Consider the following 16,834-nt stretch of genomic DNA (forward strand, 5'->3'; position numbering starts at 1 on the left):
TGAGCATCAACTTTTTCAGCAGTTTGTGCTACAGTAGCTCTTCTGTGGGATTGGACCATATGAGCTAGCCTTTGTGCCCCATGCGAATCAGTGAGCCTTTGACACCCATGATCCTGTTGCCATTTCACCGGTTGTCCTTCCTTGGATCACTTTTGGTAGGTATTAACCACTACATCCCAGGAACACCCCACAGGATGTGCCATTTTGGAGATGCTCAGACCCAGTCATCTAGCCATCACAATTTGGCCCTTGTCAAAGTCACTTAGAGCCTTACGCTTGCCCATTTTTCCTGCTTCCAACACATCAACTTCAAGAACTGACTATTCTCTTGCTGCCTAATACAGTTGTGTTCAAAATAATAGCAGTGTGTTTAAAAACGTGAGTAAAGCTCAAAATCCTTATAATAGTTTTTATTTCCATGCATTGGGAACACTGCACATTATATTCTACATCAAAACATGAAGAAAAATGTATGAATATTTTAATTACTTTACAGAAAATGAAGAAAAATGAACATTGGGCTGTTCAAAAAATAGCAGTGTCTGCATTTTTCATTACAAACTCCAAATATTTACTGTATAAACTGAAAAAAATCTTAAGGATTTAGCATTCCTGTGAATCACTAAACTAATATTTAGTTGTATAACCACGGTTTCTGAGAACTTTTGGCACCTGTGAACAGATATTCCAGCCCAGGATGATTTGACAACATTCCACAATTCCTCTGCATTTCTTGGTTTTGCCTCAGAAACAGCATTTTTGATGTCACCCCACAAGTTTTCTATCGGATTAAGGTCCGGGGATTGGGCTGGCCACTCCAGAACTTTCATTTTGTTGGTCTTGAACCCTGATGCTGCTCGCTTACTGGTGTGTTTGGGGTCGTTGTCTTGTTGAAACACCCATTTCAAGGGCATTTCCTCTTCAGCATAAGGCAACATGACCTCTTCAAGTATTTTGATATATGCAAACTGATCCATGATCCCTGGTATGCGATAAATGGGCCCAACACCACAGTAAGAGAAACATTCCCATATCATGATGCTTGCACCACCATGCTTCACTGTCTTCAGAGTGTACTGTGGCTTGAATTCAGTGTTTGGGGGTCGTCTGAAAAACTGTCTGCGGCCCTTGGACCCAAAAAGAACAATTGTGGACTTTCATCAGTCCACAAAATGTTTTTCCATTTCTCTTTAGGCCAGTCGATGTGTTCTTTGGTAAATTGTATCCTCTTCAGCACGTCTTTTTTTTAACAGTGGAACTTTGCGGGAGCTTCTTGCCGATAGATTAGCCTCACACAGGCATCTTCTAATTGTCACAGTACTCACAGGTAACTTCAGACCGTCTTTGATCACCCTGGAGCTGATCATTGGCTGAGTCTTTGCCATTCTGGCTATTCTTCGATCCATTCGAATGGTAGTCTTCTGTTTTCTTCCACGTCTCTCTGGCTTTGCTGTCCATTTTAAAGCACTGGAGATCATTTTAGCCGAGCAGCCCATAATTTTCTGCACTTCTTTACAGTATACGTTTTACCTCTCCAATCAACGTTTTAATCAAAGCACGCTGTTCTTCTGAACAATGTCTGGAACGACCCATGTTTCTCAGGTTTTCAGAGAGAAATGGATGTACAACATGTGCCGGCTTCATCCTTAAATTAGGGCCACCTGATTGACATCTGTTTTTTCACAGAATGAATGACCTCACTAATTAAACTCCACACTGCTATTATTTTGAACACATCCCTTTCACTTAATTATTCGATTACACAGACTCAGGAGCATGCATATCATGAATGTTGGGTCTATTGGTTTTCTATGACTCTACTACACCTACTGGTAAATTATTTGCCATGTAGTAATATAATTTCCACCAAAAACAGTGACTGATCTGGTTAGTCGTGTTGGACTGCTATTATTTTGAACACAAGTGTATATCCTACACATTATAGTGGCACCTGTCAAGGGGATAAGCAATGCTATTCACTTCACCTGTCAGTGGTTTTCATGTTATGGCTGATTGGTGTATATACTGTATATAGTAGACAAAATTTCATCAGATGAAGGGTTTTCACAGATGGCCCCACATATTTAGTGTCTCCATGTCCCGTCAATAGACAGCTATTTATTTATTGTAGACTACCATCTTGCCAAACAAGAGCTACATGTTTAAATGTTAAAGTGATGTTAAAATGAAATCTAACAGCAACTACTCTTCTCATCTCATTATCTCTAGCCGCTTTATCCTTCTACAGGGTCGCAGGCAAGCTGGAGCCTATCCCAGCTGACTATGGGCGAAAGGCGGGGTACACCCTGGACAAGTCGCCAGGTCATCACAGGGCTGACACATAGACACAGACAACCATTCACACATTCGGTCAATTTAGAGTCACCAGTTAACCTAACCTGCATGTCTTTGGACTGTGGGGGAAACCGGAGCACCCGGAGGAAACCCACGCGGACACGGGGAGAACATGCAAACTCCACACAGAAAGGCCCTCGCCGGCCACAGGGCTCGAACCCGGACCTTCTTGCTGTGAGGCAACAGCGCTAACCACTACACCACCGTGCCGCCCCAACTACTCTTCTATCAAATGAAATGTTATACCCTTTCAGTTAGACAAGGGTGCATATAGAGTCATATCTTCCTAAAGGACACTACAGCATGCTTTAGGGAATGCACTGTAGTTCAGGTAGAATGTATTACACTGCGGTGGAGGAATAACCAGTGCAATCACTGTAAAAGAGGTGAATATTCTTTCTTAGTTGAGCACTGTGAAAATCATTCCTCTGTGCTTCAAGTTTCATTCCAGAGTGTTAGTTTGGCAATATTTTTGAGAAGGAGCTTGAGATAAAATCAAAACAGTGTCACTGCATATAGATACAAAAAAATACAACTTTAAGACAACATACAGTTTTAGTACTATAAAAATAAAACAAAAGTGACTCTCTTAAAAAGGTAAACTCTTTGTTAAATGACCACATAGCTAGTTACATATGGATTTAAAATGACATCAATACTGATGTTATTCTGTAAGACGTGAAGACTCACTGGTGAAAGATTTTCACTACACAGAAACCCTGGCTAATAAAAAGAAAACTAAACCAAAATGAGCACAACTACAAAATGTCCCCCAATCTGATAACATTTAAAATAATCGTTTAAAAATACACACACACAAGTCCAGTTAATCAATTATTAATTTTGACATCACTGTAAAATAATACAGTACAGGACCATGGTGCAGTTATATTAGACCAAGTCTCGTCATCGCTAGCATAGACAGGAATGAACAGAACTCTACACACTAAAAAAATATTCATTTTAGAAGAAGGGGTTCAGAACATCAAATGCTATTTTAGCACAAAAATGCTAAAACAGACCCAGTTTGTAGGCTACGATTCACCGTCATGCATCAAGACTATGCGTTCATATTACGCAATCTAAAAAATTATTACTGTCATGGGAAATCTTGGACATGCTCATACAGTTACTTTTTCAAATGATGATATTTGTACAGTTTAGTCATTGTCAGCTGCCAGACATCTCTCTTCTCTCGCATGAGAGCTACCAAAATCAGCCTCAGATGCCCTGCTCACAGCTTGTCCGAGTGTCTGACTCCATTTCAGAATCATGAACGTTACAAGCTGACTGGCCCCCACAATTCCATGCACTGGTTTCCAATGGGAAACAGTGACACAAGATTTTCAAAGCAAAATATAATGGTCATGCCATTTAAGTTAGCAGAGTAGTGAGTAAACATAGATGGCCATTCACAATGTCATTTACAGGGCTAGTGACAAGAAAAAAAAAAGTACCTGACTGTTCCTAACATGGAGTTGTTGTGATTTTGAAACTTGACGATGCTACAGACGGTGGCCAAGAGGTCCAGGAGAGCAAAACTGACTGTGCTGTCAGGGTGGGAGGGATAGTATTACTCTCTCCACTGTCAATCAGAGTGACACTAACTTGGATGTGGAAGAGCTAGTACTTCCAACCATAGACATATAAACATAGACGCCGCCTTCTGCGTAGAATCATACGTCATCCTCGCCGCCATATTGGATGTGGCAAAGTGGAGATTCTTCAACCGTCTCTGGTATCGCGTCTAGACAGTAGCTGAGAATAAAGATGCCTCATTCATGTGCTGCGTTTAACTGTACCAACAGGTTTACCATCCAAACGAGATCACATGGGATTACCTTTCACAGGTGAGACTGGAAAAATACTTTTCATTGTATTTGGTCATTATAACGTAATTTTACGAACAGATTTTTCTGACTTTGTGGCTAATATGAAGTCTCGCGCATAATAGCCACTCAGTGAAACCTGTCTCCAAACAACAAAGTATTTCCTTCATAACTACGCTGATTGTTGTTAGTTGCTTAGCTAACTTTTCACATACTATGTAGGTTTCCCAAAAATAAAGAGATGAAAAAGCAGTGGGAGACAGCTGTGCGACGGGAAGGGTTTTCTGCTACAGTGAACACTTCAGAACGGAGGATTTTGACAGAACAGGTCAGACAGTCAGGATCAGAGAGGGAGCTGTTCCTTCAGTCTTCAGTTTCCCAGCTCATCTCCACCGGGTAGGTGTAGAGTTACAAGCAGTGAGAATTAGATAATACAGTGCCACACTATGATGAACGTTTTTGAACGTATGATGAATGTTCTTAACCTTTCTGAATGTGAAGGAATCAGTGATGTATTTTGTTTTGGTATGACGTTAGAACCTGGCCGAACTCAGTTTGGCGGTCATTCAGCTCACTTTATTCAACGAGAGTAGGTCTGTGTGGTGACTCAATAAATAAAACAGTACATTTTTATTTTCATTCACTATTTCCAGTTTTTCCACTATTTCCATCATTTATCATATTCAGTCTTGTAGGTTGGTTATTGTGGCCTCAGGTTTTGGTAGCTTGCTACGGTATGCTGACTGATTAGCTTACCTGAGCTATCTATCGCGTATCTGTCGCTAGTTTGCAGTGTACAGGGTATTTCGCACACTATTTATAACCATCACATTAAAAGTTATATGTGTTGTTTTGATGCCTGTTTGTTTCCCAAATATATACGTGTGTGTCTTAATGGGTGAATAAAAGGCATCGAGTTAAATATTATTGTAGAAAGGGGCTTTATGAAGTTCAGTCCATTTACTTGCATTGGTTTACGGGGAAGATTTGCCACATCCAATATGGCGAACACTCTGACGTATCCCAGCAACGGGGCCACCAGCTCAATGCGGCGTCTATGTTTATATGTCTATGCTTCCAACTTCCAAGCTAGATGTGATGGTAGAGCAGCATGTCTCAGTTACTGGTGTGTGAGAGAGAAAACTGGTGGGAAATGGAAATTTTTTTCCAAGCTGAGAAAAAAATCGGATACAAGAGGACATTAATCTCCTTTGTAAAAAATAAACCTCAGGCATAAGTATTTGTAAGTTTGGATCAAACAGCTGATTTTCTATAAATGGCTTGATTCTTCTTAGGGAAGTAATATTTGCGAATATAGGGCTAGTGCATGTTCTTCTAAACTTTGTCGGACCTTGACATGGCATTTTAATGATTACAAGATGTGGGTTATTGCAGTATTTCACGTTAATGACTGTGGATACAAGCATCACCAAGCTGGCTAATGTGTGCAGCATGCATGATGGTGCTGTGCTCTTTTCACTATAAAGTCAAGTAAATGTAAAATCATTGCACTGACCACGTTTAAGCTTGTGCTTTATGTATTATTTCCTTCAATGACTTGCATCAAGGATTTGCACTGTGCTGTGCCCAACTGAACGTCCGATACCTCTGCCTCCCACCTCTTACTTTTTTTTTTCCTACTGCTGTTTGTTATTGTTGTTGCTGTGTGTACCTTTTTCTACACTTTCTAGGGGAATGTAACTTTCATCAAGAGGTTAATCAACAAAAACGGAAAATTACAAAGACGACTTGAATGACAAATAGGACACAGTGATGCACTGTTAAGAGATTAAAAAGAGAAGAAATACAACCCAGGAGTTTCATCAATTGCATCATGAAATGCACTTACAGTGGTGCTTGAAAGTTTGTGAACCCTTTAGAATTTTCTACATTTCTGCATAAATATGACCTAAAACATCATCAGATTTTCACACAAGTCCTAAAAGTAGATAAACAGAACCCAGTTAAACAAATGAGACAAAAATATTATACTTGGTCATTTATTTATTGAGGAAAATGATCCGATATTACATATCTGTGAGTGGCAAAAGTATGTGAACCTTTGGTTTCAGTATCTGGTGTGACCCCCTTGTGCAGCAATAACTGCAACTAAACGTTTGCGGTAACTGTTGATCAGTCCTGCACACTGGCTTGGAGGAATTTTAGCCCATTCCTCCATACAGAACAGCTTCAACTCTGGGATGTTGGTGGGTTTCCTCACATGAACTGCTCGCTTCAGGTCCTTCCACAACATTTCCATTGGATTAAGGTCAGGATTTTGACTTGGCCATTCCAAAACATTAACTTTATTCTTCTTTAACCATTCTTTGGTAGAACGACTTGTGTGCTTAGGGTCGTTGTCTTGCTGCATGACCCACCTTCTCTTGAGATTCAGTTCATGGACAGATGTCCTGACATTTTCCTTTAGAATTTGCTGGTATAATTCAGAATTCATTGTTCCATCAATGATGGCAAGCCGTCCTGGCCCAGATGCAGCAAAACAGGCCCAAACCATGATATTACCACCACCATGTTTCACAGATGGGATAAGGTTCTTATGCTGGAATGCAGTGTTTTCCTTTCTCCAAACATAACGCTTCTCATTTAAACCAAAAGTTCTATTTTGGTCTCCTCCGTCCACAAAACATTTTTCCAATAGCCCTCTGGCTTGTCCATGTGCTCTTTAGCAAACTGCAGATGAGCAGCAATGTTCTTTTTGGAGAGCAGTGGCTTTCTCCTTGCAACTCTGTCATGCACACCATTGTTGTTCAGTGTTCTCCTGGTGGTGGACTCATGAACATGAACATTAGTCAATGTGAGAGAGGCCTTCAGTTGTTTAGAAGTTACCCCGGGGTCCTTTGTGACCTCACCGACTATTACACGCCTTACTCTTGGAGTGATCTTTGTTGGTCGACCACTCCTGGGGAGGGTTACAATGGACTTGAATTTTCTCCATTTGTACACAATCTGTCTGACTGTGGATTGGTGGAGTCCAAACTCTTTAGAGATGGTTTTGTAACCTTTTCCAGCCTGATGAGCATCAACAATGCTTTTTCTGAGGTCCTCAGAAATCTCCTTTGTTTGTGCCATGATACACTTCCACAAACGTGTTGTGAAGATCAGACTTTGATAGATCCCTGTTCTTTAAATAAAACAGGCTGCCCACTCACACCTGATTGTCATCCCATTGATTGAAAACACCTGACTCTAATTTCACTTTCAAATTAACTGCTAACCCTAGAGGTTCACATACTTTTGCCACTGACAGATATGTAATATCGGATCATTTTCCTCAATAAATAAATGACCAAGTATAATATTTTTGTCTCATTTGTTTAACTGGGTTCTGTTTATCTACTTTTAGGACTTGTGTGAAAATCTGATGATGTTTTAGGTCATATTTATGCAGAAATATAGAAAATTCTAAAGGGTTCACAAACTTTCAAGCACCACTGTATAGCAGCTACATTGCTAGATCACTGCCTTCCTCTGGTGCTGTCTGGCAATATCCCTAACATATTTATACAAGCGTCCAATATCCTGCTAAAACTGAGAATGTGGGTCACTGTGACACTAAAAGACAGGCCTTGGTGACTTTGTGTGAATGGAATGACTGTAAAATGACAATTCCAGCGAACGGCTCAAGACCCAAAACACTGCGTCTCTTTCGGGGGAAAAATTAATGAAACACAAAAATCAATTCACGGATGAGGAATGGTAAACATTAAAACATCATTACATGTGATCCTCTAGCATCTTTACAAAATAAACGTACGATGATTTAGGACCATATTATACAATGAAGAATGTCAGTAAAGCTCTATTCTATGTATTACACACGCTACGCAATTCAGTGAGGTCAGTAATGACATTTCTTTTCCTTAACCAGAAGAAGTTTATCTCCAGCATTAACTCTCTGTCTCCACCTTACTGCATGACAGATTTTAAAACGATACTAAACACAAATATAATATATAAAACACACCACACAGACACACACATATGTATATATATATATATATATATATATATATATATATATATATATATATATATATATGTAGGAGGTTTGTGCATATCATACCTTTTTGTTTGCTTTTACTTTTTTTTTTTTTCCCATTTTTGGAGGCAGCATGCCTCTAGCCCCATGCCAATCCTTGTGTGTGCTCGCACACTACAGTACTAAGTCTCTCAAACGATCTGTTCGCTCACCGTGTATACTTTATGTTCAAAATGGAAGACGAGTCAGAGCCAAAGAGATGTCTCTTAAGTTAAAATGTTAGCATGATCACAAGCTGTTGGAAAAAGTTATTGAAAAAAACAAAAGCAAATAGTGTACAACCCTGAGAATGGGGTTGGGAACTTAATGTGCTTATTGAGGGAGTTTCCTTCAGTAGCTGTTCTAAAAGCTGAAGGCAAAATATCCTTTGTGCTTTGTCTTGTGCATCTCTTTACCCGAATAAAAATTGTAGGTTCGGTTAAAAATGCAGGGGCAGTGGGTTAAGAAAAAAGAAGAAAAAAAAAAAAACAGAAATCCCAAAATGAAAATTTCATGTGGCTGGGATGTGATTATAGATGGTATGTTCACTATAATCAAAGAACATTTGGTCTTCAGCTTTTAACCCGACCACCGCTGTACACACAACAAGCCGAAACCTATAGCTGCAGCAACAGTAGTCACATTTCCAGATAAATTTTACATGGAAGGAGAAAAGAAACCAATATATCCCATGCTGCACTATATATACACATGGTAGGGATGCATAAAAGACTTCCTGTGTATGCACATGAACATATTTTTTGTACTTACAAAAACAGCAGTATTAAATTAAAAAGGAAAAAAGAGGAGTTGGGATGAGAACTGATTCTCTCTAGAGGTTAAGAGTAATAAAGCCCTTACAATATGTAAAGGTTCAGCAGGTGTGGCCTCACGTCTATACACTGGGTGTCGGGTTGAATGTGGAGCCATTGCTGCCCTTTATGGTGAGCCCGATCTCTTCCTTCTTCTCTTTATCCTGATCTTTCTCTTTCTCCTCATCTTTAAGAGAACGCACCTCCACTGATTCGGGTCCGGCCATTGCGTAGCGGCCCTTGCGGTGCTCTTGCAGCGCCGGACCCCAGCTGGAATGTGGCTTCATGGAGTTCTTCAACCGCTGCAGCAAAGTGGAGAGATCGAAAATGGATTAAGAATTCATCGACATGACAGACATATCTTTTCTTCTTCATGGTATACGCTTATCGTGCTTCCAAGGCAGGTAGAATTCTTCAGAGAAAGCTGAGTAAGCCAAAACGATAGAGCAATTTGAAATGAGCAGTATGCTGATGTAGATAACTAATAGAAGACTTGCTCATTTTAAAGGATTTTCTTGATTAACTGCATTCATGCGACTCTTTTATCCAAAGCATATACAGTGGTATGCAAAAGTTTGGGCACCCCTAGTCAAATTTGCTGTTACTGTGAACAGTTAAGCAAGTTGAAGATGAAATGATCTCCAAAAGGCATAAAGTTAAAGATGACTCATTCCCTTTATATTTTAAGCAAAAACAAATTTTTATTTTCATCTTTTACATTTTCAAAATGACAAAAAAGGAAAAGGGCCTGAAGCAAAAGTTTGGGCACCCTGCATGGTTATTAGCTAGTAACACCCCCCCTTTGGCAAGTATCACAGCTTGTAAACACTTTTTGTAGCCAGCTAATAATCTTTCAGTTCTTACCTGGGGGATTTTCACACATTCGTCCTTGCAAAAGGCTTCCAGTTCTACAAGTTTCCTCGGCTGTCTTGCACGCACTGCTCTTTTGAGATCTATCCACAGATTTTCAATGATGTTTAGGTCAGGGGACTGTGAGAGCCATGGCAAAACCTTCAGCTTGTGCCTCTTGAGGTATTCCATTGTAGATTTTGAGGTGTGTTTTGGATCATCGTCCTTATTATAGGACCCATCCTCTTTTTAACTTCAACTTTTTTACAGTTGGTGTGATGTTTGCTTCCAGAATTTGCTGATGTTTATTTGAATCCATGCTTCCCTCGACCAATGAAATGTGCCACTGGCTACAACACAACCCCAAAGCATGATTGATCCACACCCATGCTTCAGAGTTGGAGAGGTGTTCTTTTCCTGGAATTTGGCACCCTTTTTTCTCCAAACATACCGTTGCACATTGTGGCCAAAAAGTTCTATTTTGATTTCATCAGTCCACAGGACTTGTTTCCAAAATGCATCAGGCTTATTTAGATGTTCATTTGCAAACTTCAGATGCTGAATTTTTTTGGCTAGGACGCAGGAACGGTTTTCTTCTGATGACTCTCCCATGAAGGTCATTGTGGCAGCGGGGGCGTGGCCAAGCGCCGGTCTGTGACAGGAGGGCAGAGTCAGGGAAGGTAAGTGGCAGAATCACTACACCTGTTGTCAATTAACCTGTGTTTGTGTGTGTCTTCCCAGTGACCGTGCCCTATTTAAAGAGGGAGAGCAGAGAGCTCATCCCGGAACCAGACGCCGGTTGTGTGTTGGTGTGTGTCTGAGTTCGAATTGGTTCACTGGAAAGTGTGGCAATAAAAATCGTATTTTCGAACCTGATCTCTGTCCTGCCGTCCTCTGTGCTCCACCCCTTCGTTAGAACCGTTACAGTCATATTTGTTCAGGTGTTGCTGCATAGTAGAACAGTGCACCACCACTCCAGGGTCTGCTAAATCTTTCTGAAGGTCTTTTGCAGTCAAACAGGGGTTTTTATTTGCCTTTCTAGCAATCCAACGAGCAGTTCTTTCAGAAAGTTTTCTTCATCTTCCAGACCTCACCTTGATCTCCACTGTTTCTGTTAACTGCCATTTCTTAATAACATTACAATCTGAGGAAACAGCTACCTGAAACACTTTGCTACATTCTTGTAGCCTTCTCCTGTTTTGTGAGCATCATTTTATTATTCAGAATGCGAGGGAGTTGCTTAGAGGAGCCCATGGCTGTTGATTTGAGGGACAAGTTTGAGGAGTCAGAGAATTTATACAGCTTTGAAATCTGCATCATCTGACCTTTCCTAATGAAGTATTTGAACAAGCCACAGCTCAATAAGCTAATTAAGGTCTGGAACCTTGGTAAAAGTTACCTGAGAACTCAAATGTATTGGGATGCCCAAACTTTTGCATGGTGTTCCTTTTCTTTTTTCACTCTCCAATTGTACAAAACAAAAATAAGACACAAATCTTGCAGAAAATGCTGAAAAGAAATGTCATCTTTACCTTTATGCCTTTGGTGGGTTTTACAAAGCTTTTGGTGATCAGTTCATCTTCTGCTCACTTAACTATTCACAGTAACAAACATTTTCAGCAAAGGTGCCCAAACTTTTGCATGCCACTGTAGCTCAGGGTTTTTTTTTCCCAAAACCTTGTTTTTACAGATTTTCTTTTTTTTTACTTCACCGACTTTCTATGCTAGGTTTTGTTGGTAAGTTTAAATGTCATTAACTACATCATGATTTCTCAGAATGTGATGAAATGCATTATGGAGGTTGCATATGAGAATGGCTCAAGACAACAGCTTTTTAACCTTAGAGTCTCAAGTCTATTTGGACAACAAACAGATTGTCTGAATTTCCATACTTTTACAGGTCTGCACAGGAACTCTACACTCACCAGCCACTTTATTAGGAAAACCCATCCACCTGCTGTTTTTTGCAGTTATCTAACCAGCCGATCCCTTGACAGCAGCACAATGCATAAAATCATGCAGATACAAATCAAGAGCTTCAGTTAATGTTCACTTCAAACATCAGAATGGGAAAAATTGTGATCTCTGTGACTTTCACTGTGGCATGGGTGTTGGTGCCAGATGGACTGGTTTGAGTATTTAAGAATCTGCTGATCTCCTGGGGTTTCACATACAACGACCTCTAGAGTTTACACAGAATGGTGCGGAAAAACAAAAAAACATTGAGTGAGCGGCAGTTCTGTGGGTGGAAATGTCTTGTTGATATGAGAGGTCAGAGGAAAATGGCCAGGTTGGTTCGAGCTGCCAGGAAGGATATAGTAACTCATATAAATCACTCTTTACAACCGTGGTGAGTAGAAAAGCATCTCAGCATGCAACAGCAGAAGACCACATTGGGTTCTACTCCTGCCAGCCAAGAACAGGAATCTTAGAATCAAGAACAAGTTCCTATTAAAGTGGCCGGTAAGTGTATATACAGTATGTGAGCAGATGAGGGTTTAGAGCCTTTCTCTCTAGCACTCATAACCTTCTGGTTACTAGCAAAGTCATGATGTTCTAGTGGTGGATTTGTGATGCCTAGGAACACTGGACACCAGTATGGATGGGATTCTACTGGATGGGATTCCAGACCACTGCAGGGCATCATGCCCATATGTTCACTGGCAATTTACCACAGCCAATCTACCTATTGGCTTGTTTTAGGACGCTGGAGGACTTGGAGGAAACCACGGATGCAGGAAGAACGGTTTTAATCAGCAGAAATATGCTACAACCCATAATACCGCTAAAATTGTACCATTCTGCAGGTAGTGATGACCCAAGGTCCTCGTCCTTGCTTAAATGAACACTTCCAGTTCCAACCATAGAATCTAGGGGGGCCCTAGGCAGGGATGCTGGCAAGTTTAACACTGCTCTGGCTGGTAAACTTGCCATCATTTAGTTTTTTTTTTATTTAAATTACAAATTCATTGTAATTTTGTTTTATTTTTATATATAGTAGTTTTGCTAAGTTAAATAGTTGTATATAATCAATTATGTTTGTTAGTTTTGGGGTTTATTTTCGTTTTTGCATGTTTTGCCTGGACTCTTGTGTCATTGCAGTGTGCTGATTGACCTGCGTCTGTGGTGGATGCCAGTGAAGTTTGGCCGAAACAGCCCACTACTAGTTTATAGACATTTCTGCTGGACTAGGAATGAGAGAATATTTAGCAAGCGAACTTTGCCAGCTGTGGGGAAACTATGAGCCTCCCGTAGTGCTCCTGTCCCTACATGACATTCTCCGATGTCCAAAGTACATCCACCGAGGATCTCGTCGCAATAAAATCTACATCAAGAAGGACGGCAAGGCAACTCCCTTTCTCTGGGCTGTAAACCATTGTCTCCCCAAGTCATCCGATTGATGAGTTGATCACAGTGTGCTAACCTCTTTGCCTAGGTCAGATGTGCACACTCCCTTGAACCGACTGAAAGTTGGATTATACAACATTCAATCTCTCAGCAACAAAGCTTCTCTGATCAGTGACTTTATTGTGCACCATAAACTGGACTTGCTATGTCTTATGGAAACTTGGCAGCAAAACAATGATTTTTTGCATCTCAATCAAGCAGTCCCACTGGGATTTGTTTACATCTGTAAATCCCGTTCTTCTGGGAGAGGCGGCGGTCTCGTACTGCTCTATCATGAGAACATCAAGCTGACACCACTTGCTGTGCCAAATCAATCCTCTTTTGAACTGCTGGCTGTCAAACTCTGTGGACCTGCACCCAACCTTTGGTGTGGTAATGTACAGATCACCTAAACCATCAAGTGTGTTTATTTCTGAACTTTCAACTGTTCTTACTGCTTTGAGTGCAGTGTCTTCTAATGTCATCTTGATGGGTGATTTTAATATACACTTGGATAATTCTTCTAATGTATATACAAAAGACTTTATGGACATGCTTGATTGCTTTGGCATCACCCAATATGTTGAATTTCCCACCCACAACAAAGGGCATGTTTTAGATCTAGTCTGTTGCTCTGGTATTACACCTGGCAATTTCAGTACTGCTGAACTACCCATCTTACAGTAGATCACAAAGTTGTGCTATTTGACACCTACTTGCCCATCATAAAATTAAAATTTCAGCACGTCATGTCATATCAAAATATCAAAAAGGAGAAGCCAGAGGAATTCACTTCTATAATTGCCTCCTGTCCTTGCCTTGCTCCTAATGCTTCATTGGTAAATCTAGCAGTCTATTACAACAACTGTATGTCTACTGTGCTTAACAGTCTTGCTCCCTTGAAGACATAGACTGTTTCATTTGTACACTGCACCTTGGTTTACACCTGAACTCCGTCAGATGAAATCCATGAGTTGGCACCTGGAGCAGCTATCAAAAAAGACTGGTCTTGCTGTACATAAAGGGATGTACACTGAACACATTCTTTAGTACAAAAATGCCCTTTCTGGTGCAAAAACATCATACTATGCAAAGATCATCAGTGAAGGAGAAGGAAACACCAGGGCTCTCTTTTCCACTGTTAATGGATTACTTAAACCACCTGATAACATCAGAATCTCTCTGACAAACGCTGTTCTGCCTTCCTGAATTTTTTCAACACTAAAATTGAGGCAATTCACCAACAATTGAGTGTTCATTTACTGAGCTAAAAGAACAATGCTCCATGAATACTCTGGGCCCACCACAGCTCAATGCATTTTGTGAATTCAGTCTCCCAACTGAAAGTTGTATTTCTGGTCTCATCACAAAGTGCAATAACTCTATGTGTCAGCTGGACCCTGCTCCAACAAGTTTGGTTAAGACATGCCTGCCATCTATTGCCCCGATGATAACCTCAATAATCAACACCTCTCTTATCACTGGTATGATCCCCTCTTCATAAAAAAACACTATTATCAGACCAACTCTGAAGAAACCTGGGCTGAATCCTGATGACTATCGACCCATCTCAAATCTGCCATTTATATCTAAAGTTCTTGAGGAAGATAGTGGCATCTCAACTCCAGGACCACTTGAAGGACAATGGCATCTTTGAGCCATTTCAATCTGGTTTTCGTCCTAAACACAGCACAAAAACTGCCTTGGTCAAGATAACCAATGACTTCCTCTGCGCGGCTGATGCTGGATTTCTTTCCATGCTTATCCTCCTGGACCTCAGTGCAGCCTTGGACACCATCTCTTATCGGCTTCTTCTGCAGCGTCTAGCCAACATTGGAGTCCATGGCAGTGTTCATCAGTGGTTCATTTCCTACCTCTCTGACAGGACACAGTTCATACAAATAATGAGCTACAAGTCAGAGAGCTCTCCTGTTACAAAGGGGGTTCCTCAGGGCTCCGTTCTGGGGCCTCTGCTATTTATCATCTACCTCCTTCCACTTGGCAGTATCCTTAGACAACATGGTGTTCAGTTTCACTGCTATGCTGACACCGCCCAGCTTTACATGTCCACCAAACCCACAGCCTCTCTTCCTCCTGCTGCAATCATCATCTGTCTCCATGACATCAATTTGTGGATGACAATGAACTACTTCAAGCTAAATAGCAATAAGACTGAACTGATTTTGAGTTGTTGGCTCAACATCAGCTCTTACAAAAATGGACACATTCACCGTCTCCATAGATGGCTGCACCATACCTTGCTCCACTCAGGTCAAGAGCCTGGGTGTAATATTAGACAGTACGCTGTCCATCAATGTGCACATTAACAGCGTGTCTCGCAGTGCCTTTTTTCATCTATGGAACATCGCAAGACTATGCCCAGCCCTCACTCTGCAGAGTACAGAAGTCCTGCTCAGTGCTTATGTTACATCTTGCATTGGTTACTGCAACTCCATCTTGTCTGGCATTCCAAATAAGCTACTCCGCCGGCTCCAATTAATCCCAAACTCTGCAGCCAGGATTATAACATGCTCAAAATCCACAAGCCATGTAACACCTTTACTCATGCAGCTTCACTGGCTCCTAGTTGCATATCGAGCACAATTTAAAGTCCTGCTCCTAGCTTATAAGGCCCTACATAACCATGCTCCCACTTATCTCAGTGACCTCCTTGAGAATTACACTCCTGCCCGTTCATTGCAATCGTCTTCAGCAGATTTACTAAGAACAGCAAGCACGAACCTCAGCACTGTGAGAGAAACAGCATTCAGTCACATTGCCCCTAAGCTCTGGAATTAACTTTGCCTTTACATCAGACACTGTGAATCCATTGCAGACTTTAAACGCCACCTAAAAATTCATCTCTTTAAGCTGGCATATTCACTGTGATTTGGTTTTACTACAACCCCGATTCCAAAAAAGTTGGGACAAAGTACAAATTGTAAATAAAAATGGAATGCAATGATGTGGAAGTTTCAAAATTCCATATTTTATTCAGAATAGAACGTAGATGACATATCAAATGTTTAAACTGAGAAAATGCATCATTTAAAGAGAAAAATTAGTTGATTTTAAATTTCATGACAACAACACATCTCAAAAAAGTTGGGACAAGGCCATGTTGACCACTGTGAGACATCCCCTTTTCTCTTTACAACAGTCTGTAAACGTCTGGGGACTGAGGAGACAAGTTGCTCAAGTTTAGGGATAGGAACGTTAACCCATTCTTGTCTAATGTAGGATTCTAGTTGCTCAACTGTCTTAGGTCTTTTTTGTCGTATCTTCCGTTTTATGATGCGCCAAATGTTTTCTGTGGGTGAAAGATCTGGACTGCAGGCTGGCCAGTTCAGTACCCGGACCCTTCTTCTACACAGCCATGATGCTGTAATTGATGCAGTATGTGGTTTGGCATTGTCATGTTGGAAAATGCAAGGTCTTCCCTGAAAGAGACGTCATCTGGATGGGAGCATATGTTGCTCTAGAACCTGGATATACCTTTCAGCATTGATGGTGTCTTTCCAGATGTGTAAGCTGCCCATGCCACACGCACTAATGCAACCCCA

General features: G+C 40.8%; 1 protein-coding gene across 2 annotated transcripts in view; it reads right to left on the reverse strand.

Moving 5' to 3' along the window:
* slc6a9 (solute carrier family 6 member 9) overlaps nucleotides 1-16,834 on the reverse strand; it is a 222,373-nt gene that overhangs the window by 17,538 nt on the left and 188,001 nt on the right. For both annotated transcript variants that reach the window (XM_060931407.1, XM_060931398.1), the window contains exon 14: nucleotides 9,085-9,337. In XM_060931407.1, coding sequence (XP_060787390.1) covers nucleotides 9,119-9,337 — 219 coding nt within the window. In that variant the 3' untranslated portion in view covers nucleotides 9,085-9,118. The remainder of the gene's footprint in view (nucleotides 1-9,084; nucleotides 9,338-16,834) is intronic.

Source organism: Neoarius graeffei, chromosome 1 (assembly GCF_027579695.1).
Source record: "Neoarius graeffei isolate fNeoGra1 chromosome 1, fNeoGra1.pri, whole genome shotgun sequence".
Taxonomy (NCBI): Eukaryota; Metazoa; Chordata; class Actinopteri; order Siluriformes; family Ariidae; genus Neoarius; species Neoarius graeffei.